The 24,130-nt window shown below is 39.8% G+C and overlaps 1 protein-coding gene across 9 annotated transcripts in view; it reads left to right on the top strand.

Moving 5' to 3' along the window:
- The first annotated feature begins 1 nt into the window (after position 1).
- The window catches only part of LOC109958414 (heparan-alpha-glucosaminide N-acetyltransferase), a 25,776-nt gene continuing 1,647 nt past the window's right edge, over positions 2–24,130 (top strand). Inside the window, exons 1-20 of one of the 9 annotated variants that reach the window (XM_020597065.1) lie at positions 2–181; positions 346–401; positions 829–957; positions 1,259–1,383; positions 2,306–2,427; positions 3,354–3,472; positions 5,365–5,434; positions 5,525–5,591; positions 7,629–7,699; positions 10,558–10,634; positions 11,594–11,624; positions 11,756–11,916; positions 14,013–14,125; positions 14,608–14,729; positions 15,407–15,530; positions 15,647–15,733; positions 16,855–16,932; positions 20,352–20,422; positions 21,514–21,626; positions 22,684–22,948. In XM_020597065.1, the coding sequence (XP_020452721.1) occupies positions 135–181; positions 346–401; positions 829–957; positions 1,259–1,383; positions 2,306–2,427; positions 3,354–3,472; positions 5,365–5,434; positions 5,525–5,591; positions 7,629–7,699; positions 10,558–10,634; positions 11,594–11,624; positions 11,756–11,916; positions 14,013–14,125; positions 14,608–14,729; positions 15,407–15,530; positions 15,647–15,733; positions 16,855–16,932; positions 20,352–20,422; positions 21,514–21,626; positions 22,684–22,865 (1,965 nt within the window). In that variant the 5' untranslated portion in view covers positions 2–134 and the 3' untranslated portion in view covers positions 22,866–22,948. The other 8 variants (XM_020597091.1, XM_020597074.1, XM_020597039.1 and 5 more) reach the window with 8 other exon arrangements.

Here is a 24,130-nt window from a genome sequence, read left to right as displayed (position 1 = left end):
TCTGCTGCCCCAGCCAGTGACAGCAACAAGAGTGAATTCATCCCACATATGAGCTGCAGGTCCTGCTTAGCTGCCCCTACAGAAGCCTGAGCAGAAATCCTCCCTGCTGATAGGTTACTCAGGCAACTGGCAGTATGAGTTTAATCATAAACTGTCATCTGTTGCACAAGGCAGGTGTGAGGTCAGCTAATACAGCAGGACTCAATATAGGCCAGTGCAGTAGTGTTTTCTGTGTGATGGAAGGATGAAGATTGTTCCTTTGTATTTTGTATCTATTTTAAAGGCACTCTTTAAACACAAACCTCAGGATAGTAGTCCATTGTTAATCATGTCTCTGTTCCACAGGACAACAGATATTAAAGCAAGCTCTGCTCTTCAGCTGCCTGCAGTTCATGTCAAAGGTTAATGTGCTGCTCCTCTGAGAATGCCCTAGTGAACTCATCTGTCACAGCGAGCGCTCAGGGAAATGAAAAGGTTAATTAAATGAGTAAAGGAAGAAGATGTGACAAGTGATTTAGATTTAACCATTAGCTAGATGTGGAAATGAGAATGGCGTTCTGGTCAAAATAGAAAAGCTGTGAGTTAAAACAAAACCTTTAGGTATTTATTGTTTGGAAATGTAGGCTCTTTGACTTCTGCACTAATACACAACTGTTTTAAACTTGGCTTCAGCCTTGTTTGTTCAGCATTTCTTTCACTATTTATGCAAAACCTTAATGATTTATTTTTTGCTCCAGAAGTGATTCCACACATTTGCAGCACAAACCAATTCAGAGGAACCACTAACCACACACGCATACTGCCCTTTGACCATTTTTTTTATATTAGTGTTAGAGATAAAGAGGAAGTTGAGGTGGCTGTTTTCAAGTAGCAGCATGGAGCCTAGGAAATTGCTACAAGCAAGTCTGGCCTTGTTAATCCTTGCAACCTGCAGCTGTGGAGGACATGTCACATCAGGTGAGACTTGTATTGTTCATTAGTGATGAATATGGGTGTCACTGTGATTCAAGCATGGGTTACACAATGAGCCAATAGCAACAGTTTGACACGAGATTTCAGGAGCAGACAATGATACAAAGAATACAGAACAATTTTACTTTTCACATTGTTTATTCTCATCATTAAGACGTTTTTCTTTACAAATGAATATGTCGAGTAGTGGGAGAACGTAATAGAACTGAGTCAACGTTGTGATCTTGATCTGATACACCCTTCTGCTATCTTACATTTATGATGTACAACAAACCTTGTGTACTAGCCATAAATCGGTGCTGTTCAGTCCACGCAGGACCCACTCTGAAAATGGACCAGGCTTTGTTGACATTTCATAATCAGCTAGCAGAAGAAGTGCAGGTTCTCTACACGTCAGATTACTGCTACAAGGTAAAGAACATATGCAATCCCTGTCTCCTTCCTACTCCCATCAAAACTGCAGCATATGTTTTCCTACTTTATATATACAATCAGCCCCTCAAATGGTTGATTCAAGGATGATTAAATTTGCCATTTCTCTGAATTTTTGTATGTAATTTTGAAAGTTTCCTGCTTTTCTAACATTTAACAGTCAATTCCCAAATGTTTTTGGCTTGTGATCCTTAAAAACATGAGTTTTCAACCTTTGGTCCATGGCCCTCTAGTGGTTAGTGAAGGCATTGCAGGTGATCCCTGACCATGCAGTTTCATTGTAGGAATCATTATTTTATTTTATTTTTTATATGCATATACATGTAGTACTCATTGTTTATGAATAATCAAATCCATGCAAATATATAATAGTTAGTAAAGCCCAGGTGACTTTCAGAATTAAATTAGTGCCCATCCATTCTATCCACCCCACAACAGTGGTCCCTAGATCACACTTAGTTGAAAACCCCTGCTTTAAAACAAATTAATATCTACTTGTGAGTCACTACCACAAGTTTTGGTCTTGCTATGCACATGCATTTTAAAACTTCTACTAAAAAAGTAAGTTTTTCTTTTTAGAATGTTGTAATTGAAACATTTTAGTGAGAAAGCCTTGTATTTCACAAGAAGAAAAACTGTAGCTTAAGTTTTTCTTTTAATTGCACCTGTGATATGTGCACATTTTGCTTTTTTGCCTATATTTTTTAAGTTTTTTTTTTTTTATCTTAACCAAGCCAAGTCTTGAATCATTATACCTTTAATCATTATGACTCCATCAAATTTTTCTCAAGACCCCATGTGGACCATTGTCCTGGATTACAGACTTGCTGATGGTTTTACATCCAAAACTTTTGAAAGGAAAGTATATGAAGTGAGTGGTTCACTTCTTTGTGTTTCTCAGTGTGTGTACCAGCATTTGGTGACTGTGAAACCAGACAACAACAATGCATCTGCGGTGATCAGCATTAAATTCACTCTGACTATGCAAGTGGACTCGCAGACCAGAAATGCAACCCTTTGCAGGTAACAAGTTTAATATTAAGCATCACTAATGTCAAGCCAAGTTGAATTCAACCTACAGCCCAGAGAGCTAAAACTGCTGAGTTGTTTTCTGTTTAATCATATTAGTTCTGCTTGTGGGAGTGCATCCCTCTTGTCTGCAGGCATAATATAGTGTGGATGCATCCGATGACTGCGTCAGCAGTCTGCATGATTATTTACAGGGCTGGGAGGAGTCATCCTGACCTGCATTCTCAACCTGAGTGAAGCCCTCTTTTAAACCACCTCGCCGGCTATCGATCAGAAGCCATTTTGGGGTTAATAAGACCTGACATTCCAATATTGATGGAAAGGGATCATTAAACCTCAGCGAGGATGTTAACTGGAAGAGACAGTTGCTATATTTAAAACAATCAGGACTGACAAGACACTGGGACAGAGCCTTTCTTTTGGGGGTCACCTGTAAACGTGGTTCCAGGGATTTGGTTGCAGTGTGACAAGTCTCTGGTGCTTTTTCTTGTCCTGTCAAAAGTCTGGTCTCAGGCTTCTTGGATCAATGCCGAGGTCTCTAACCAGACTGTGCTGCTATTGATTTCCTTTTCCCTTTGAAAAAACACTCCAAGTGATAGCTACTATGTCATCCCAGCGGTGGATCAATAAGACTGTGTAATGCATGTTTTTGGGGCCTGAAACTGGAGATGATGAGGGGACAGAGAAACACTCTTGAAGCGTGCAGACACTAGGTGGTGCTCCAGAGCTGTATAGGTGTTGTGAAATGTTCAGAAGGAGATTCTCTTTCACAGCTAGGTCAAACTGCAGTGGATAAAAAAGGTTATTAAAAGCATTCCTCTAAGGAAATATAATTTGAGAGGGGATCAAATACAGCCAGCCTATAGGTGGTTATGTTTTTACAGGAGATGTTTCTCTGTATTTCAATGTTTTGGATGCAGGTGGAGTGAAACATATGGAGAAGGTGGTCATTACTCTGTCTGGATCCAGATGTCAGAAACTGCCAGTGATCCAAGCTGCACTCGCACAGTGGATAAGAGACCAAGCAACGCATACCTGCGTAAGTGCACAAAGCTGATGAAGAGCACAGAATGACTAAATTCATTAATCATTTTCAGAGTGGATTTGATTGCCTTGTTGAGACACAGTGACAGTAAAGGAACCTGTGTCTACACTTCGGTCAAGCCTTTGATCCATTCTGTACCTAAATGAGTCAGCAAAGAAGAGCATCACTCGGCTTGTCCATATTTCCTGAACAGTAATTTTCATCCATCTCTCGGGACATGATGTGTATTGATCAAGTAAGATATGCTTAAAAAGAGATTAAAGAAAAGCTTTTCTGTTTGTTTTGAAGGCCTGGCTCTGTGCGTGGAGGATTGTGGGTAATACATTAGGGAGTGTGGAAGGATTAGGGCGTAATGGGATTTTGAAAGCGTCTCTCTCCATAATGTACACTCTACTTAACAATATTGCAGATTATGTTGTAGATCAGACTTTTAAGGCCAAGTAGCCATTATCTGAGCAGATATATGGTCAGTGTGCCTGCACCCCTCACAGTATGATGAGCTTCCATTAGCTTCACAGACCGGTGATTATAAAAACTCCCCATAGGACTTGCTCAGCTTAAGTAATGTTCTGGTCAGCAGCTCCAGACAGGTTAGAGTTGCCCTGCTAGAGAATTTCAAAGTTTACTTCAGCATCTCTGATTGATTGGTGGCAGGGCTTCATGCTCATTGTGTGCGTTATTTTTCTTTAATTTGTTTCTGTGCAGCTGCTGTCTGATACACCCTCTAATCATGTTAGTACTGAACTAGGCATTGTAACAGAAACCACAAGTCACCTGCTGAGGATCTAATTCTTCCAAAGAAATCCACTATATTAACCTATATAAAGTGTTCACTTCGACTTTAGCAAACGTGTCAGTGAACTAAACTTAATCTAGTTGTGTCGAATGCCTCCATTATTTTCTGCTTACTGTGACAGTAACTAATAGAGTGATCATGCTTGTTTCAGAGGCCTAGTGTTGTTTCACTTCATGTGCTGAGAGCTATATGGTGTTTTTATGAGTGAAGATGCCATGACTTTTCAAGGAGATTAAGTGACCACTTTGGTCAGAGTGGATGTCAGTGTGTGTTCGGCTCATGTTAAAATGGCTGCTTTTTTGTTTGCTTTTCCACTAAAGACAAACACTGCACATACTGCCCCTTTATTCCTCTGCTTTGACGCAAGAAGCCCATACTAATAGCTCCTGAGCATTAGTGTTATAGTTTTATCATTAGTAGCAAATCTCTTTTTGATATTTCACTGCTGCTGGTGCTGATAGCTAAGCAAAAATGTAACAAACTTGGATTATTGTTTGTAAAAAAAACTTAAAGTTAGATAAAGCTTCTCTTATACTGCACTGTTTCTTAACATTATACAGTGATACCAAGACAGGAACATATGCTTTTTGTGCATTTTAGTTCCATATTCTGTGATCTGGGTAGATTTTATTTTATATTTATCAAATAAAAAACATCAGGCCACAGTATTTTTGCTCTCTGTCACTGTAAACCTCTTCTTGACCCTGGTCTCTGTGAAGCCTTCTGGCAGTCTGTTGCTTTCCCTCTGGTCTAGTTTTCCCCTCCATGTTCCAGCGTAGCCTTACATTTTCCTTTTCGGATGCCTGCAGGGATAGATTACACAGAGTGATTGCTCTGAGATGAATCAACCTTTCTTGTGTGTCACTTGAGGGATTCCCTTTGACCGTGGCTGACTGAAAGAGAGCCACGACAGAGTCCTGGGGTAACTAAAACACATAGTTTGGACTGGTCATTAGACATTTTATCCCCAGTCAGATCCCATTCTGATAGAGATGAACAATATAAGGCTAAAGAGACCATGACATAGGGTGTTACAGTCTGAATATGCAATGTCCATTTGTAAACATTCTCTTTTTTATTGTTTTATTAGCTGTTCTGGTGGTAGCTCTCCTACTGGCCATGATCACTCTCTTTTTTGTTGTGGCACCCCACATCTACAGGTATCCATGTTTTGTTTTTTTAACATCATCCACAATGAAAATACCTATCTTCCATCAAAACCAGACAGAGCAGATTTGTCTCTCTTACAGGAGGTATTCTACATCAAAATTTATTAGAGCTATTTGCTGCCAAGGCCCACAGAACTCAGTGGATGATGTAAGTAAAATGCCGCTTCCAATGAATGCATACGAATAATATGTTAATAACTGCAATTAACTGACAAATCCCTGATATGATTTATTTAAATTTAGATCAGTCATAAGCCAATAAAATTATTTCCATAAAACAAGTGCTCGAATAGTTTCATCAGTACCATCTGTACAATTTTGAGATGTTAAACATCTCAGTATGTTCAAGATGTACCACTAAACCCAAACTACTGATAATGTGTGTATGAGGAAAATATGTAGAAATTTATGTTTGGATAGTTTTTTTATTATTTTGTCTCTTTGTTCCTGAATTTCCTGTTTTGGTTTCCAGAAAATTCAAAAAAGCACATTGTAAAATAACTGCACCATCTTTATGTTTTCACTGCAAAAATAATTGCCTTTATGCTTTTTTTGTAGTTGAGCATTAATGTTGCCTTGATCCAACAGTTACATTGCATTATTTTCATTGGCCAACTCTCCAGCCTGAGATGCATACCAAAATTGCTCTGAGACTCCAGTCATCAAGCCATTCGGGAGACACTAATGGAATGATTGATACAAATGTTAGCAGAGCCAATTGTAGAACTGACTTACATGGAAGTGATAGAGTGTCGTATCTGTCCAATCATCGTGCTTGATGGCAAGAACTGTTGTGTATTTTTGGTGGGCATGAATAGCTCCTCTCATTCTTCCAAGCAAGATGTCTCTGTCTTCCATATGCTGTCCGGATGGTGTGCAGATCCATCATAAAGTATTAGTGGCAGTGTCTTCCTGCTCTGGCTCTTCAAACTGCTGCATGGAGGCCAGTGAGCCGGGCTAATCCAACTGAGAGGGCAACAGGCCAGAGTCATCTCAATGCTGCCTTCACAGAGAGAGGGGGGAAAGAGATGCCGCTACCCTGCACAGAGAATGACCTGGGACAGAGAAATCCCCAGATATCACTTTGAGGAGTTCTGACTCATGGGGTGTTTTGGATTTTTGCTTTAGTCAGCATTTGTACATATCAATAATTAATTTCAAGTTTGCATTACACATATGTTTGCTCCAAGTACACAATATGATAGTGTTGCCATTTTATGTATTACTAAATGTGGTCTGTTTCTAAATCCTTTGTGTTTTTTTAATTTAAATGTTAAAGTACAGTGTGTACCCAAAGCAATGTGACCACTTTAAGAACTTCAATTATAACTTAATCATAATTAATCACTGCTACAAAACAAGGTCATCTATTAAAAGAGGTTGTACAGTATAAGGAGCACTTTGATATGAACGTCTTCAAAGCATCATTAGACAGCTGAGGGCAAGATGAATTTAATCTGTGTTAATATAATAGTTTTATATTAATATTGGATCAAATGACTACAATACATGTATTCTGAAAGTGTTCATTTATAATGACAAATCTAAAGACAATTGTCACCCCCTTCTGCAGTCCCTATGTTTTACAATGTTTTTTTAGTATTTTTCAGCTCAGCTCTCTTCTTCAGCCTTGATTCCAGTCAAAGTTGGCAACAGATTTTTTGCAGAAAGCTCTGATAAACCCACTGCACACTACCTGTCCACCACCAAAAGACAAAGTGTGCAGCTAGCTAGTGAACTCAGTGGAACATTTAGCTGCTGAGGAGTGGTATTGTTTTTTCAGAAGGTAGTGGAGACCAGGCAGAACTGCACTTCCACACATGAAATGACTAGAAACACTATTCCAAATTAATGCTAATGCTAATGTTACTGCATGTTTGCCATATGTGTGAATATCAACTTCATTACGTTACACATTCAGCATTATGTTTATAAAAAATACATTTACTATTGCTGTAATATGCTAAGTTGAATAGTTGAAAAGCTAACAAATGCAAAGAAGAATTAACTGCAGCAATCAAGAAATACATTGAAATATCACAAGCTGAAGCAACAGAAACTGGACATACACCTACAGTGACTTAACAAATATTGCTTTACAATCTTATGTGGTTCACATTTGCGTTGAGTTACTTAAAAGCCAAAGTGCTGACATTATTTTGTCCTCTCCTAATTGTTTCACCAGGATGGAACACACGAGGCTAAGCACAGTACTGATAAACCAGCACGCCTGCACTCACTGGATGCTTTTCGAGGGTATGTATGCCATCAACAACCCTCCTGTTTATTACTCTATCACCACATGTGCCTTGTTCACATGCTAATTCTTTTTGGAGTGGTCTGAGGCATGATGAAAATCTACAGGCCCAGCATAATGAATAATTACAGGGGTCACAGTCTGGCCACATGTTCCCCCAAGCTTTGGTTATCAAGCAGTGTAGCTTTAGGCGACGTTTCTGATATCAGTGCGTCTTGGGTTTGGAACAGTGTGTTTCTATTATACAGGGGTGATGCATATGATTGAATCTGGGCTCCTTGCTAGCCGTAATTGCGGCCTGGTGGTAGACACAAAGTACTCCTCTCTGGAAACAGGATGCTGGTGTGGCTTTGACCTCCCCCTTGCCAAATAATTGATGTAATAATACGGTCAACATATCAGCACACATCCCCACAGCCATAGATCTCCTGCCAAAATGAAGAGCGAGAGGAAATCCAGCAGCACAGACACCGCATCCAGCAGACAACTGGCATCTTTTTCATCCGTGGCTTCCTTTTGGATGAAAAGTCATCTGAAACCACAGTGCATATGTGATGAATTCAAAATGACAGCTTTATTTAGTTTGGTCTGAAATGGTTGAGTACATTTATACCAGAATTTGCAAAGCAAGGATTTGGTTTAACTTCTGTTTAGTTACACTTCCTTCCGTGACCCAGTTTAACCTTTAACCAGTTTAACTGAAATGCCACTCTGGGGGTCACAGGTACTTGTTGCATATTGATGCCCTGATCAATAATGCTGAAAATTCTCATACCTGACAACACATTTCATCAAACTGTGACTCAGCGTTCAGGATTTAACGTGTGCTTCATCAGCCCTGTGACTTACGATCTCTAGCCCTGATAAGTATCAACTTTCTACAGAGAACAGACACATCAGTCATCTACCATAAATACTGAGACATTTCTGAAAGTGAAAGGCTTTTCTTCTGAGCTGAAAGGTTTTTCTGATCATTGCTCAGGCTCCACTGACATGATATACAGAGAACTGCAGAGTATGGTTGCTCGTTAATTTTTCTAAAAGGATTTGGATTTTAATCTTGTGTCACAGTGCTAAAAGCCTGTCGCCGGGTTTTTGCTGTTGAAAATCGCATCGTCAGTAGCTAGCAGTGCCATACAACAGAAGGAACAACTATTAGAGCTAAACAATGGATTGTCAGTTGCACTGAACACCAGGTGGCTGACTCATTCTGTGCCTTGTTTTGACTAAGCTCCAAGTTTTCCTCCGATTTGGTTTCAGATATGCTCTGATGTTTGGCCACAAGAAAAGAACCTTGGCATTTCAACTCAAGTAGTCATTTATTATGACTAGATTGGATGTCTATGTATTTGATACAGCAAGCACAGTTGGTAACTCAATACTTTAAGTTTGAATGTAACATCTGCAACAGGGAAATGTACTAAGCTCATATTCTAATTGGTAATGCATGTACAGTGATTCAATCCAGAAAGTCCATCAGTGTTATAACCAGTCACTCCTGCAAAAAAGACACATCCATCTGTAATCTACCGTATAAAACCCAGATATGATAAAGTCTGTTACTGAGGTGACAAATGTTTTGTGGAAAGCTTCACAGGGATAATTAGAACCTAAACCTGATTAGCAACCAAGAAACAAGCCTGTGGTGCTTCAACATGGACATGATTTGTTCTTGTGTTACCTTAGGTGCAACCTAACACAAAGAGACACACAGCATATTAATTAAGCACTTAGTTTCCCTTAATCATAATTAGCAGTCACAAGTGTCGTGTGTGTGTGTGGCATTTGTAATTGACCTATTCACAGTCAGACACTCAGGCTGTTTTCATTAAAAGCAAGGACAAAAAGCAGCAAGTTTCTCCAGGTCTCATGTGGTTAATGTTGTAACCTTTATCTTTGTCACTATGGCGACTAATGGATATGTTCGTCAAAATTTGAATGATAGCCTGCACAATGGTGCCTGTGTGTGAACAAGCAAGAGACAGACAGCACGTGGACACGTGCACCAGCGGTTACTCCACTTTAATAGCTCTTTAGAGATGATAGCGGCTAATTAAAATCTAGTATCAGCAGGTTGGGGCTAGAAGAGCTGTAATGGCTTTGGTGCACCTCATAATTGAATCTAGGCAGAAAAACAAGAGGAGGCAGAGGTAGATACAGTGTTCCTTATCCAACAGTCTTGTTCTTAGAAATTGTCTTAATCTCGTTATGGCTCTTAAAGCCCCCTTATGATTTTTGTTCTTTTTGACTAAATAACACATGAATTGGAAGCATAAATTCAAGCATGAAATCTGCCTCAGCACAAAGTTCTCTAGCAACCAAATACATTCTCCCACAAGTTTGTGTTGTGTAATAACCCCCACCTCCCCCACCCCCATGCAACACAAACACCTTTTTTCCTCCACTGTTTGGTTCAGTGAAGCGCTCCCATCATGTGTGCTGTGTTTCAGCAGCCTTGACCAGTGCTATAGTATAAAGTCTATCGTATATTAGATGCAAAGTCTTTAGTCAGCATTCCTGTTATCCAGAGGACAAGTGTTCATTTCCTGAGTGATTCATAATGCTTAGATTGCATTGCCTTGCATTTGGAGTGTGACAGAAAAAAAGCCCCTCCCTGGCTTTCTTTAACTGTAATTCAAATGTAACTATTGTATCAGAATTAAAGTATTAGTTGGATGGTAACAGAACTATTAGCTGTAAGTGTTTATTTCATATTATAATGTTTTCAAAAGTGGGGAACAGTTTTCAGTTTTTATTTCCTCCATGTACTTTTTACTGGAGCATAAAGATCACTCCCATTAGTAGGGATTTAGTGAGTAGTGTGATATAATACCTACTCATTGTAATGTCTTTATAGGTTTGCTCTGACAGTGATGGTGTTTGTGAACTACGGTGGAGGAGGATACTGGTTCTTTCAGCATGCACCATGGAATGGTTAAGTAAAGTACAAGATACATCCATCCATTACCTATACTGCTGATCTTATAAAAGGTTGCAGAGAGGCTGGAGCCAATCTCAGCTGACACTGGGTGAGGGTCAAAGTACACCTGGACAGGTCACCAGTCTATCACAGGAGATGGACAACCACTCACACTCACATTCACACCTATGGGAATTTAGTAGATGAAAGGACCAGGAGCTCATAGTGACCAGATTTTTTTTATGGGCAGAGCAAGTAGTTGTTTCTTCTTCACACAAAACTTGGTGGGCAGTGAATACATGAAGATCAAGTCGTTCAAGCTGTTCACCGGTGGCTTCAGACCTGTTGTCACTAATCATGATAAATGTCACCTCAAACCAAACACACAGGATGCCATTTCTCATACAAGCCAGATCCTAGCTGTGATCCATAGATGTTTATTGTTATTAAACAACCAGGGAGAAGAGAAAAGGAAGAGGGATGTGTTTAAATGACAGCTGGGAGAATATGGGGGGGACTAGTAAGTGAGTATCACCTCTGTCAGTGGCCAGCGTGGATGTGCCTTTGAGCAAGGTGCCTGTGAAAAAGGAGATGGCTGCTGAGTCCCTTTTTACCTGGGTGAACAAAAGTTTACCAAAAAAATGCAAAAATTGTCAGTTCTTCTTGTAACACATATCAGTGTGAAGGGTGCTCTAAATTTAAAATGTATAATGGCCCTTTTTGCCACATACTACAGTATATACAAGGGGGTATTGATAGGAGTGGTTTGATTAATCATTTCATTGGTGTAGGGCCACAATTGTTGCATTTAATGAATCAAAATATAAAGTTAATGACAGAAGCAACATTTTAAGGACTTTGCATAATTCTTCATTCATCTTGTAGTCTTTTCTGATTCAAACAGTGAACTCTGTGTAATGGCATCAAAGTATCTTTACTGACATATTCCTTTAAATCTCTGGATTTGTTGCAGGTCTGACTGTGGCAGATCTTGTCATGCCGTGGTAGGTTTGGTTCAGATATTTGAAGTTTTTTTGTTTAAGTCTACACAAATATGCATATTTGAATACATACTGTATGTCCATATGCTTTAATAGCTTAGTCAGCAATAATAACCTACTGTTGCTTCTCCCAGGTTTGTGTTTATCATTGGAACATCGGTGGTTTTGGCTTTCAGATCCATGCAGAGGAGAGGAATTAACCGTCTGCAGCTGCTGCGCAAGATCTCCTGGAGAACAGTCGTCCTCCTGCTGCTCGGCTTCTGCTTCCTTAACTACTCTCCGAGAGATGGGCCACGTAGGTGCAAAATATGTAGCACATATTATAAATGTCAGTGGAACTAATACATTGTTTGTTCTGTACTTTTTGTTTTTAATATAATGAGGAAACAACCAAACACAGACTCTGACATGTCTGAAAATAGGTCCACTTATTGCATACTGTAAGTCATTAGCATCACTGGAGACTTACTGTTCATCTAAGTTTGGTTAAATCGCATTTGTTACTTTATGTGCTGTCAAATAATTTAGACTCTAACTCTGTAGTAAGATATATCCAAGCATCCATTTCCAAATAATCACACAGGACTGATGTATAACTCGATATGTTCTTCATATGAACAATTCTAAAAGCTGTGATTTCACAAACTGCACTTAATCAGGTGGAAAAACAAGTTTTCTGTGTTTAGATCCAGATTTGTGATAAGCTGCAGGCTTAAATGAGGAGAAGCATGCTGAAAATCCCCATTTCATGGTCCACCTGGGGATGCACAGTCCACCTTTCACACATTAGCTGTCGTCGGAGCTAATGGACTTTCCTGGGTGGAGTCCTGCATAACTGGGTTAACAAAAATATTGTTATTGTGTGTGCAGTCTCCAAATCCAGCACCAGGGGATGTTGAACAGAGGCAGATTGAGCAAAAGTAACCACTGCAGTAATGGGCAATTATAAACAGATAGTGTTACAACCTTCGTCCCCATGGAGGCTGCTGCTGGAGCTGCTCATAACAGCACAACGACTTTTACCATAAACTGCAGCTCTGCCCTCTGTCTCCAAGGACGTCCTCGGCAGTTCAGGAGCAAGGTTTAATCTAATCAGAGAATGGAGTCACATCAGCTCAATCGTTTCAATGTCAGATGAGACAGAAGAAGGTGTTAACCTTTAAAATCAGCCATGAGTCATTTCAAATAAATGCTGCTGAGGTTGGATGTGCAAAGCAACGTTAAAGACCTTGAAAGTCCAGTTCTGGTTATTTCATTTTATTTTTGTCGGTTCATTACTTTGCTAGTTTAGAAAATTATAAAGCAGTTTATTAAATGAATCAACTTCAGATTCCATTACATGATCTCACGGTGGTCAAACAAGAACATAGCTGTTTATTTTGATTTCTTAGAAGCTAACATTTTAAAAATGTTCTTTTGCTTAAGGTGAGCTTTTAAAATTTTATCTCTGATCAGAATTTACTCTTTGTTGAATAGTAATTTAAGGAAGACGTCAGTCAGATGAAGATGAGGCCACAGGGTCAGATTGAAACCTCTACTACTGAGCAACCTTCAAAAGAATCTGAAAGTTGTTGGCTCAACTGTTTGCTCTACCTTGTTCAGTTCTGCTCACATCCACCACAAAATCATTACTGTATTTTATTCAATCTCTCCTTAAAAGAGCTCATAGATGGGAAGTAGACAGCAGAGCTTTAACTTCTTAAATGGTATTGAACATCAAAAATGATCCATTTCTCTCACGCAAAAAACATGCACATTGATCAGAAGAAGAAACAAAAGGTGTTACTGTTTCCTATATTTCACCTTAAAACTAACTTTCAGGATAATTTTAATTTAAGTAGCATTTCTGTTTGGGGACAGACAGTAAATTCTCTTGGAGGAAGCTGTAACCTGCATATTTATCAAAAGTGTCATTAGTAAGAGCTTCCTCTTTTCCGGTGAAAGGAGAGATTTCTGCCTTTTATTTGATTTGTCTGGATCAGTGATTGGGATCACACTGTTTTTACTGAATTTTGCACAGCAAGGTGGTTTCCAATTAACTAATTTATAGATTACAATCAATCTCTCTACCGGAACCTGATCCTATCCAGTCCCAGTTTGTCAAGACCAAGAGATAACTGGGAATCTTTCTTTAGCTTCCTACCTTGATGGGCTGTCCATATCCTGCAGACTGACTGATCATTCTTCAGGCAGTCATAGTTAGAGTTGTGGATGACTGAGTAGATCTCATGCTCAGTATTACCAATTTATTATCTACTCAGATCAGCAAGAGTGGCTTCATACCAGTGAGCTACATCTTTGCATTGTGTGGATGTTCTTCCTGTATGTATCCACATTAAAGTGCACAGTGTCATTGTGAGGGTTCACACTATGTCGTTGGTTGTGTTCCAGTGTCCTGGTCCTGGCTGCGGATCCCCGGGGTGCTGCAGCGTCTGGGCTTCACCTACTTTGTTCTCTCTCTCCTGCAGACTTTCTGGGACCAGAAAGAAATCCCACTGAAAGAAGTGAGCAGCGCTGTCAAGTTCACTTTTGTCAGTCATTATACACCAGGGGGAAAAATAAAAGTAACATTTAAACAAGAGTCTAGAGCCGCGCTACCGGCTCTGTGGGGCACAGTGGTGCTTTGAGCTTGATGTTAACATCAGCATGCCAAGATACTCAGAATGATAAAATTAGTATGATGAAATTTAGCAAGTACAATGTTTATCATGTTTTAGTGTGGTAGCATGCTAAATTTCCAAGAAATGTCTGAAAGACAGATCTGCATTTTCATCCCCAAAGCTCTGATGCTAGCATGACTAAAAAGAAAACTGATTTGCTGTGTGTACCTTGTATTTCTGGGACAGTCTTTGTCATTTGCCGTTTCTAATTGCTGGGATAACTAGCGAAACACCAAAATAAAGTTTAATATTAAAACATGTCAAAATGGTAAGCAGTTGTGTAACTCAAGATGATTTTATGGTGACAATATTTGCATATGATGCAGTACCACTGGTGGAACCCGATCCAGGACCTGGTCCTTTATTGGCCACAGTGGCTGATCATCACCCTGCTGGAGATTCTGTGGCTGTGCATCACCTTCCTCATGCCTGTACCCAACTGCCCCACGTAAGTACGAGCAAGACTCTTACTGTCATGTGTTGACCAAGTCCAGTCCACTCAATCTACTGCACACATACAGTATGCAAAAAGTGTCAATTTCACCCATCTCTCCATGTTGAGATAATCTTCAGCTGGGTCTCTTGTGCTGCAGCAGAGATATTGTTGTGCACCTTGTATTTCTGGTGTTATGAACCGCCATGATTTATGGGCCTGTGGTGGATGCTTCAGAGGGCATAATTAGCCAATCTCAGTCTGTCATGTGCAGTATGAGGAGCACAGACAGAAGATCCATCTTCCTTGCTCCGTGTCTTCTGCTCAGTGCTGCTTTTTGTGAATTGTTTTTTGATGTCTGTGACCCAGCAAGACATCGGTGTTGGAATACTGTGGGATCAAATTGAAGATCTTGTGTTTCTTCCTGATTGGTTTTTATTATTTAGTGAAATCAGTACATATTTAGTGAAATGTGTTTGAGATGTGTTGTAGACACACATCTCAAACAAGGTTAAAACAGTGAGCTGATCTTTGCCAACAGACAGGAAAACCACCTAAGCAGACTCAAATGTGATTCATATTTCAAAAATACATTTTTAGACCTCAGCATTTTAAATGTTTTTGTCTTTCATAATAATTTAGTTGCTTTTTCAACACTACTAATGCTGATTATTACATTTGTTTGTGATCAGAGGGTATTTGGGAGCCGGTGGAATTGGTGATAATGGTCTCTACCCAAACTGCACTGGAGGTGCAGCAGGATACATTGACAGATGGATCTTTGGTGATAACATGTACAGATACCCCACATGCAAAGTAAGATTTTTTTCACCCACCATTTCATTTTTTTATATGTCTACTGGGAAAAAAAACCTTGCAGGTGGACTTAAGACCATTAAATCAACCTTTGTTTTCCATTTTGCTTTTTGGAGGAAATGTATCACACCACACAGCCCTTTGATCCAGAGGGGGTTCTGGGCACGATCAATTCGATTGTAATGGGATTTCTGGGAATGCAGGTATGGCCATTTATTTCTCCTGCATCATTCAACAAATATCACACAGGAGTAATATTTCATTTGTCTTTATTTAGTTAAATACATCACTGATTGCAACATTTTCATGATATTTTATTTTGCAAATGCACAGTTTAGCTTAGTTAAAAAATATTTCCCAATTCATTATGAATGCCAATAGATCAGTGTTTTGGTAACTGACTTTTAAGTTACAATGCTCAAATCATTATAAATCCAGAGCAGTTTGTCATTTCAGAAACAATTGCAGTCAATCAGGATAAATCAGAGACTACATTGTTTTCATAGGGGAACACATGTTAAATGCAAAGTAGCTCCAGTGAAAGGTTTTTTTTGTTGTTGTTTGTTTGGTTTTTGTTTGTTTATGGTTTGGGTGACCTGCCACTTATATCATCACAATACTGGCCCCTGATTGGCTGAGAGCAGGAGCTACTTTTATCACAATTGCAAAAAAACTGATTATTCATTTCATTTAAAATTTCTATATCAGAGTCGCTTCACTGGTGTTTTCCATGCTAATGTCAACAAAGACATACACTCTATTATTGAAATTCCAGTTAGCTCTGCACTTGAATGAAGGTTATATAAAAGATATTTCATTGTAATTGCACAGCTGCATAACTGAGTGTTGTCAGAGAGTAAAGGGAGAGCTTTGGGTCACTAGATATAAGTCTGTGATGGCAACATTGTCCCCTATTGCTATTTGTGTTGTGGAAGGTTGCCATGCAAAAGAAGCCACATTGCTCATTTCCCCATGGGCAGTTAGCACTGAGCCCTTCAGTCAGCGAGTCTTAGACAACATGCCAGGTGTCCTGCCCTCCTCTCTGTTCACTCATGCTAATGTCCTCAGCTGAAACATATTCATCATCACCAAATTAATCAGAGGGTGTGGATGACTTACACTCCACATCTGGCTTGACAGGACAGGAGAAATGTGTCCGGCACATCAGGGATACAGCATTGACACCCACATCCCAGACCTATTTGGTTACCCAAGGCCAAATACACAGAGACACCGACTGTTGGTGTTTACATGGTATTTCTTATTAAATGTCTGGTTGAGTGACCTGTGTTCCTTGTGTTTATCTCTGCCTCCTTTTTCACAGGCTGGGAAAATTATCATTTTCTGCAAGGGAATGAACTTCCACATTCTTTGTCGATTCCTTGCGTGGGCTGTCCTACTGGTATGTTACATTCTGTGGAGATTTTAAATGCAGCTGGTGAAGTAAATTAGTATAAAAGTCAAGTGATAATTTAAAACCAGAACAACAAATCTTTTAAAATACCTTCTTGTTTCTGTGACTCAGACAGAGCCGAGCACTGTTTATGGTCGTGCCATTGTATTTCGACTTGTAGGTGAACTCTGCAAAGTGTTTTCCAGCCACCAGAGTATTAGTCATAGACATAGCTGTTGAAGCTATTCATTAGCAGGACTTAGTAGAGGACGTTTGTGATCTCAGTACAATTAAACAATATCCATTCGAGGCTGTGTTTCTGGGCAGACATGAGTATCCAGCGCCTCAGGGGGATACACATTGTTTCTCATTGCCTGTCTGTGCCACACATATGGTTTTAGCTTAAAAGAGTTGTGCATATTACTTACAGTCTACTGCAATCAGACTAATAGCATCTGATTAAGAGCATGATTGTTTCATTTACCTGCACGCTAAGTCTCAGCAAACATTTAGAAATCAAACACTTGACAATTTTGATAAAGTAATATAACAAAAAAGTAAGAAAAGTCCATTCAAACCCAGAATTAACAGATAAATGGCATTTATGGTTGGATGGCATTTGAAGTTGTATTTGTTTTGGATTTGTGCTCATTCTGGGTGGTCTCAAAACACAACAGGCAAGCTGGCCTCTATTTCTTTTAGAAGGGGAATGTGTCCCAGAGGGAGAAGCCGAGCGTTATATGAGATGGCCCATTCTGCATTTCTAAACCTGTGACAGGAGGCTGTTAGTCAGCTCTAACTAGACTGACAGAGCAGGATTTGCTGAAGTGTACACTCAGTGAGAATCTGCAGGGATATAGCTCGTTTGCAAAAAAGGGTTAGTAGGAGCCTGCCTGCTGTGGAGGCAGACGTCCTGAAGTGGCAGTCCTGTGACCTAGAGCGATGATGGAGCTGAAGGAGCTGGCCACATCAGTCTTTGAAATCAGACTGTGTAGAATGAAAAGAAGGGGCCAGTAGACTCAGCCAGAGAAAAACACACAAGCAAAGATAGGTCCCATGAATTTTAAGGTATGTAGTTGGTGTATGTTACTGTGCCTCTTCTGTAATTTTGGATGTCAGGCTCCATACCGTTATGTGCACGTGTAAGGGGTTTGTTTATTTGACCCATGTATTTAAACCACACTGAAGGCTGAGAATACAGTTTGATTTCTTTATTTTTCTTAACTGTACTGTAGATGTCTCAGGAAGATTTAAAGCAATGGGTCCTTGCCCACATTCTAAAAAATGCAAAAAAAAAAAAAAAAAAAAATCCTCAAAACCTTATCATGTAAGAAAACAAGCCTAAGAGCCTACAGCCAAGCCAGCTGCGCAGCTGTGTGCAGCTGTGCTGTGGCATGGAGGTGCTTTGAGACGCCAGCATGCCACATGTTAACATTTTGGTGTTTAGTAGGTATAATGTTTGTCATATTCATCCTTGTGTTAGCATTCACTAATTAGCACTAAACAGGAAATGCAGCAAGTCCAGCTGAGGCTGAGAAGATGATTTGTTAAGCAGATAGAGTACTGTATATTGTCATAAATCAAAGTTTTGTGCAAATTAAAATGTTGCCCTGATGATGGCACTAGATGAAAAGTCAAGCAATCATCAAAGTCGTTACAATTTATCCTGAGAGAGGGTATAAATAAAGGTTTGTTTCAAATTTTATGATAATCCTTTCAGACTGGGTCAGTTTAGTGGACAGACATTGACATCCCTATGGAGCCTCAGTGCAAATTGGCAGTTGACTGCGGTGTAAGAACAAACTGTATGTAGGACAATGACAATTACAAAAGTGAACAGGAAGTTGGCTGAAATACAAAATATGATAGAATTATAAGAGGACCAATAATAATGTAATAAATCCAATATAAGAAGTCCAGAAGTGCAATGAACAGTTAGTTGTGTATGTGAATAAAAAAAAATCTTGTTCATATAAGTGAGAATCAGTTAAAATTCTCTTGTGGGAATTTAACATCATTAACCTTGATTTGGAATTGACAAATCTGTCCCATTATGTCTCCTGGTGTTGAATCTTATTGACTATTATTGTGGTGCGAGTGGCTGGAGGGAAGTGGAATAAATTAGATTTGTTTGGCTTTTCTCAGAAGCACAGAGTGATAGAGTAACATATGACAAAATAAATAAACATTAGGTTTTTATATTTCTCCAGTGTATCTCATGGCTCATCACTGTATGCTACATGGACGATGTATAGAGATGATGCCACTCCAGATTATGATGTGTCAGGGTCATATATTGTTTAGTGGTGAATCAATAAAGTGAATTAAGTTCCTGGCTAATTGAAATAGAAAGCAACTATAAAATAGATTTTCTCATATTGTAGTGGTTTACAGAGATACAGATACAGACCCTCTGTAAAGCACAAATACAGATTGAAATGGTTCCACATGTTCTGTTTATGTGTCTGTGGTTTATCCCCCATCATCTCAATGGCTCAATCTATTTTTAGTCCAACAAAGTGTTTTCACCAACACAGAAAGCAAAATTAGTTTTAGTGATTGGCCTGCTCTTGATATTGAATTTTCTAATAGGATTTTGACTCCGAGCGGAGGCAGGAAACAGAGCTGAACTGCCTCTCATTTCAGACATGTGCTCTTGACATTAGCTGGTCTCCTCAGTGGAGGAGGGGGCTCATTTCTGCACACACCCAACCACAGGATTGTTCACAAAGGGCCAGAGAGTGTTGATACAGTCAATGATGAGGCCAGATTTTACACCACACTTCACTATAGTGGGTTTTCTGTGGTGGATTAATATCCTGGCGAGGTGGCCATGCATCTTCTTCCTAATAAACAACAGCCCTTGTTAATTAAAGTCCAATGATCATTCTGTAGAAGTGAGAAACTGAAATTGAGTGACTGGCCCACATACCAGCCCCAGCCCACAACCTGCTGCCTGGATAGCCTGGAGACTCAGCCCAGCCCTGCCTAGGTTATTTCCACACCATTGATTCTGTCATCTATATGAAGGATGGATATCCACCGACAAGCATGTTTGGACTCTGATCCACTGCTCTGGGCTCCTCTCTGGAGCACCAAATGCTTCTTCAAGTAAATCTGTAAATAGATGAGACAATTAAAGACAATTTTATTGATGTAGAGTTCACCAGTTCACCCACAGCTCCTCAGAGTCATGGGTCAACTGGGCCTGAGATGTGTGGAACTCTCTTTGAAGAACTCAGGTGTGGAAGATCAATTTGTCTGGTTCACAGTCCAATGCTGTGTGTGTGACTTTGTTCGTCTGACTCTCAAATAATGGGTTCATCTACTGGACATGCTTCATTCTGTTGCCTCACATTTTAGCAGCCCAGTGCAGCTTGCTATATCACCCTCCATCGATTTGAAATCTGTTTCATTTCCACCCTTAGGGAATCTCTGCAGCCATCCTTTCTAAGTGCACACAAGATGGAGGATTTATACCTGTCAATAAAAACCTTTGGTAAGTGCTTCCTGACCCTCTAAATCCAGCCACTTTTCCTCACAAAGGAAAGGATGCGTTTCCAACATGCACAAATCAGGGCCGCTAAAAGACGTGTTTACTTACCTCCAACGACAGCTATGATTGTAAGTAATCACCCAGGCTGTTGAGAGTGTGAGGTGGAACTGTTATACATCCTCCCAACATGATCACTCTTCTTCTCTGCCAGCAAAATAAAGAATGCTTCATCCTTTCTACCCCAGAAGCACTTACCCCCTCATTTTACCAGCCCTGTGTGAAGGAACAGGGTCAGGCTCTGGGAAAAACATCTGTGTAATCACAATGCAGTCCAACTGCTCCCAAACTATCATATGCCTTTTTGGAAAAAGGCACAGCGCCTTGATAAGTGTTTGTAACAATTTTGAATGAAATACAGCGCAATTACTAGCTGCAGAGGACGCAGCTTACTTTACGACCAGCGCATTTGTTCCACTCCCACCTTCCCCTTAATATGATGTGAATCATTTTAATGTTTCAGCAAGAAGAATACCATTTCATCTGTGATGTGTAAGCAAATTCTTCATGATGTTCCACAGGGGCTTGCTCTAACGCCGCACTCTTCCCTAGCCATTACCTGCCTGGCTTTTATAGGCAGTTCATCATGCACAGGTTATTGAGCTCTTGAGTACAAGTCCCTGCCTGGATGTCTAGAAGTAATTAACTCCCAGCCCAGAGTCTTTTTTGGCCCCACTTCAGCTTAGATAAAAAAAATAAAAAGCCCACTGAAAGGAGGCTCCAGGAGGCAGCCATTTTGCATTAGGTGATATTACATCAAACATTCTTGCACTTAGGAACAGACAGGGACATGGCTGGCTGGCAGGGCTCCACAGGGCACGTGCCAAGGATCCACCGCAGATGCAGTGTAGCCCAATCCAGCAAACTGTCCTGGATTGGCTCGAGACCCCAGGGTGTTATTTGCATTAGGGGATTGATAGACTCCATGTTTTTACACCCCTTTTCACACTGTACAGCAAACATTTTAGTGAAGCCCAAATGTACACAGTAAAATGTTGCTCTTGTTGTGAAGTGGTGCTGATGGTCTCTTTCTTCAGGTCGTTATCCTATGTGATGTGTATGGGCTGTTTCTCCTTCCTGCTGCTAGGAGGCATGTACTTTGTCATCGATATCAAGGGCTGGTGGGGTGGACAGCCATTCATCTATCCAGGTACTGAGTATTCACAAATCATAGGGCTCAGGGCATTATACTGGTGTATGTGCTTTGGACAATAAAACCTCAGACACATAATTAGCACACGACTGTACACAGCGAACCCCTTGAAAAATGCATTTAAGTTCTTTAAGTGGCTATAATTGTTTTTTATTAACAGTGAATCACAGCTATTGTACTGATGAACCCACACAGAGCTATCACCTGACTCTTAACTGCAGCTATTGAATGTTTTAGTGCCAGACAGACAAAATTAATGGCTAGCTTTTGAACACAGTGGAGCAAGGTATTTTGCTCATGAGGGGGTGGAGAGCAAAACAAATGTAAATGGGAGCACAAATAGTGAATTTATTTGCCAGGCTAAGAAACACAATTTACACATCTGCTGGATGTGTAAATAAGCTACAGTTTGCTAATACATTCACCATGTCAGCTTTAAGGTTTGCAGTGCATCAGTGTTTACAGCCTGTTTCCTCTGCAACAGAGTGACCAAAATATCAGTCAGGATAATTCTGCTCCATTTCAATCAAGATCTTATTCTTATAATTGCAGCCACTTTGACAATGCTTCAAACCAATTTTACCCTCATCATCTCTGTGTAAGTACTTTGTGAAACAAGAATTCTGGTTTACTGGGGCAAGCAAATAACAACTTTGGTTATCATTTCAAAATATTTGTCTCAAAGTCTGACCAAAAGTCAACATAGAAGTGAGGGTTGTGGATTAACTAACTGCATATACATCTTATCTTAGGAATCTTACTTCCTCTGCAAAAATAACAGACATTTTGATCTCATCAATTTAGATATTGTGGGACTCTACTTCAGCAGGTGTTAATAATACTACTAATAAAAAAAAGTGTTCCAAAGAGGTTTAATTGTTTTGTAGGTGTTGCAATTTGCAGTTAGTGGTGTAAAACTGAAGCTTATCTGAAGAATTATCCCTATAGTTGTTTTGTCATCATGACTAATGAAAAAATAACTTCGGTTTAAAAATACCAACATTTTCCTTGGAAACAGAAAAGTGTGCTTTGTTTCTTGTCCTCTCCTCCTCAGGGATGAACTCCATCTTGGTGTATACTGGTCACTTTCTCCTGGGTTTCTATTTCCCGTTCAGCTGGGAGATGCGCTTCCAGGAGAGCCACTGGGAGTGGCTCTTCCAAAGCTTGTGGGGAACTGCACTCTGGGTACTCATTGCCTACTTTCTCTACAGAAAGAAATTCTTCCTCAAAATATAAACTGAATGATCATCTGTCCTCCTATTCTGCAGATCCATTATTGTTTTCTTGTATTAAAAATAAACAATATTTATGGTAAGGTATATACAGTAGCTTATTATACCATCCGTGAGAGGTTTTAAAACTTGGCCTACTCTTCTTGGCGTAATCACATTAGTTTACTTTTCAATGACGTACAACCTTCCCACAAATATTTGAATTAATTGTACTGATGTTATTATCCATGTCATTTTAGCAAACACAAGCTGTAGCTCAGTGGAAAAAGTTTATCTATGAAATCTATTAAATCGCTCACCAGTTTCTAAAGAAGATGTCTGATTCACTGTCCGTGTGGACAGCTGAGGATTTACAGTATTTGATGCCACTTGTTTTGTTCACTGAATACACTGATTAAATCAAATATACTGAGGTGGTACTTAACAAATTAGACTGAGTGATTCCACTACACACCAGGCCAGCCATTATGAGTCTGCTGCCATGGCCACTCTTCCTATGTGTGTGTGTGTTTGTGTGTGTGTGTGTGTGTGTGTGTGTGGTAGGGTGGTGTACCATCTGCTGTCCGAGTGACAGTACTTTAATAGGGGTCAAGATGCACAGCTCACAAAGAGGTGTCATTAATATGACGGACACCTCTTGCACTCATATTAGAAAATCAAGCAAATGACACAAAACCAATTCATTAGAGAACACTGACGAGTCTCATTAAGGAGTCTGAGCCTTTTACACATTTAAGCTACATATCCAGGAAGCAGGATTTGTTTGTATATTCCTACTGTGATATTTCTACATGGTCTACATGATTTCTGCATGTTCTGTAGACTGTACTGTATATGTGACAGTACTGAACATGCTCAGATCAGTGTGGGCTCAGGATCAGGTCAGGTGGTGTCTACATCATGAAATGACCATCTAGTTAATGAAATGAAACAGCATCATGCTCTTCTTCAAGGATGAAATCATATTACGCACTCCTCAGAAGCCCTAATAACATTGTGTAATATGGTATAGTGGCTTTGGTAATTGTCTTATGGGCAGATGATGTTGAATCCCAGTAGGTGCATTCTGCCATCATGTGCAAGATTCAAGTCTGTAATTGCTTTCCCGAACTACTGTGCCAACAATGCTGCTTGGAGTTCTAAAGATACATTTTATGTGAATACAATGACGAAGCATTGTGTTTAAATATAAGCATTTAGCTGACTCATTCAGAATGACTTACAGTAACTGCATCCGCTGTTAATAAAGATCCAAAGTGTCAAACTGTC

The sequence above is a fragment of the Monopterus albus genome, unplaced genomic scaffold, assembly GCF_001952655.1.
Source record: "Monopterus albus unplaced genomic scaffold, M_albus_1.0 scaffold3.1, whole genome shotgun sequence".
NCBI lineage: Eukaryota > Metazoa > Chordata > Actinopteri > Synbranchiformes > Synbranchidae > Monopterus > Monopterus albus.
Note: the sequence above shows the minus strand (reverse complement) of the source record. Positions and strands in the feature narration are given on the sequence as shown.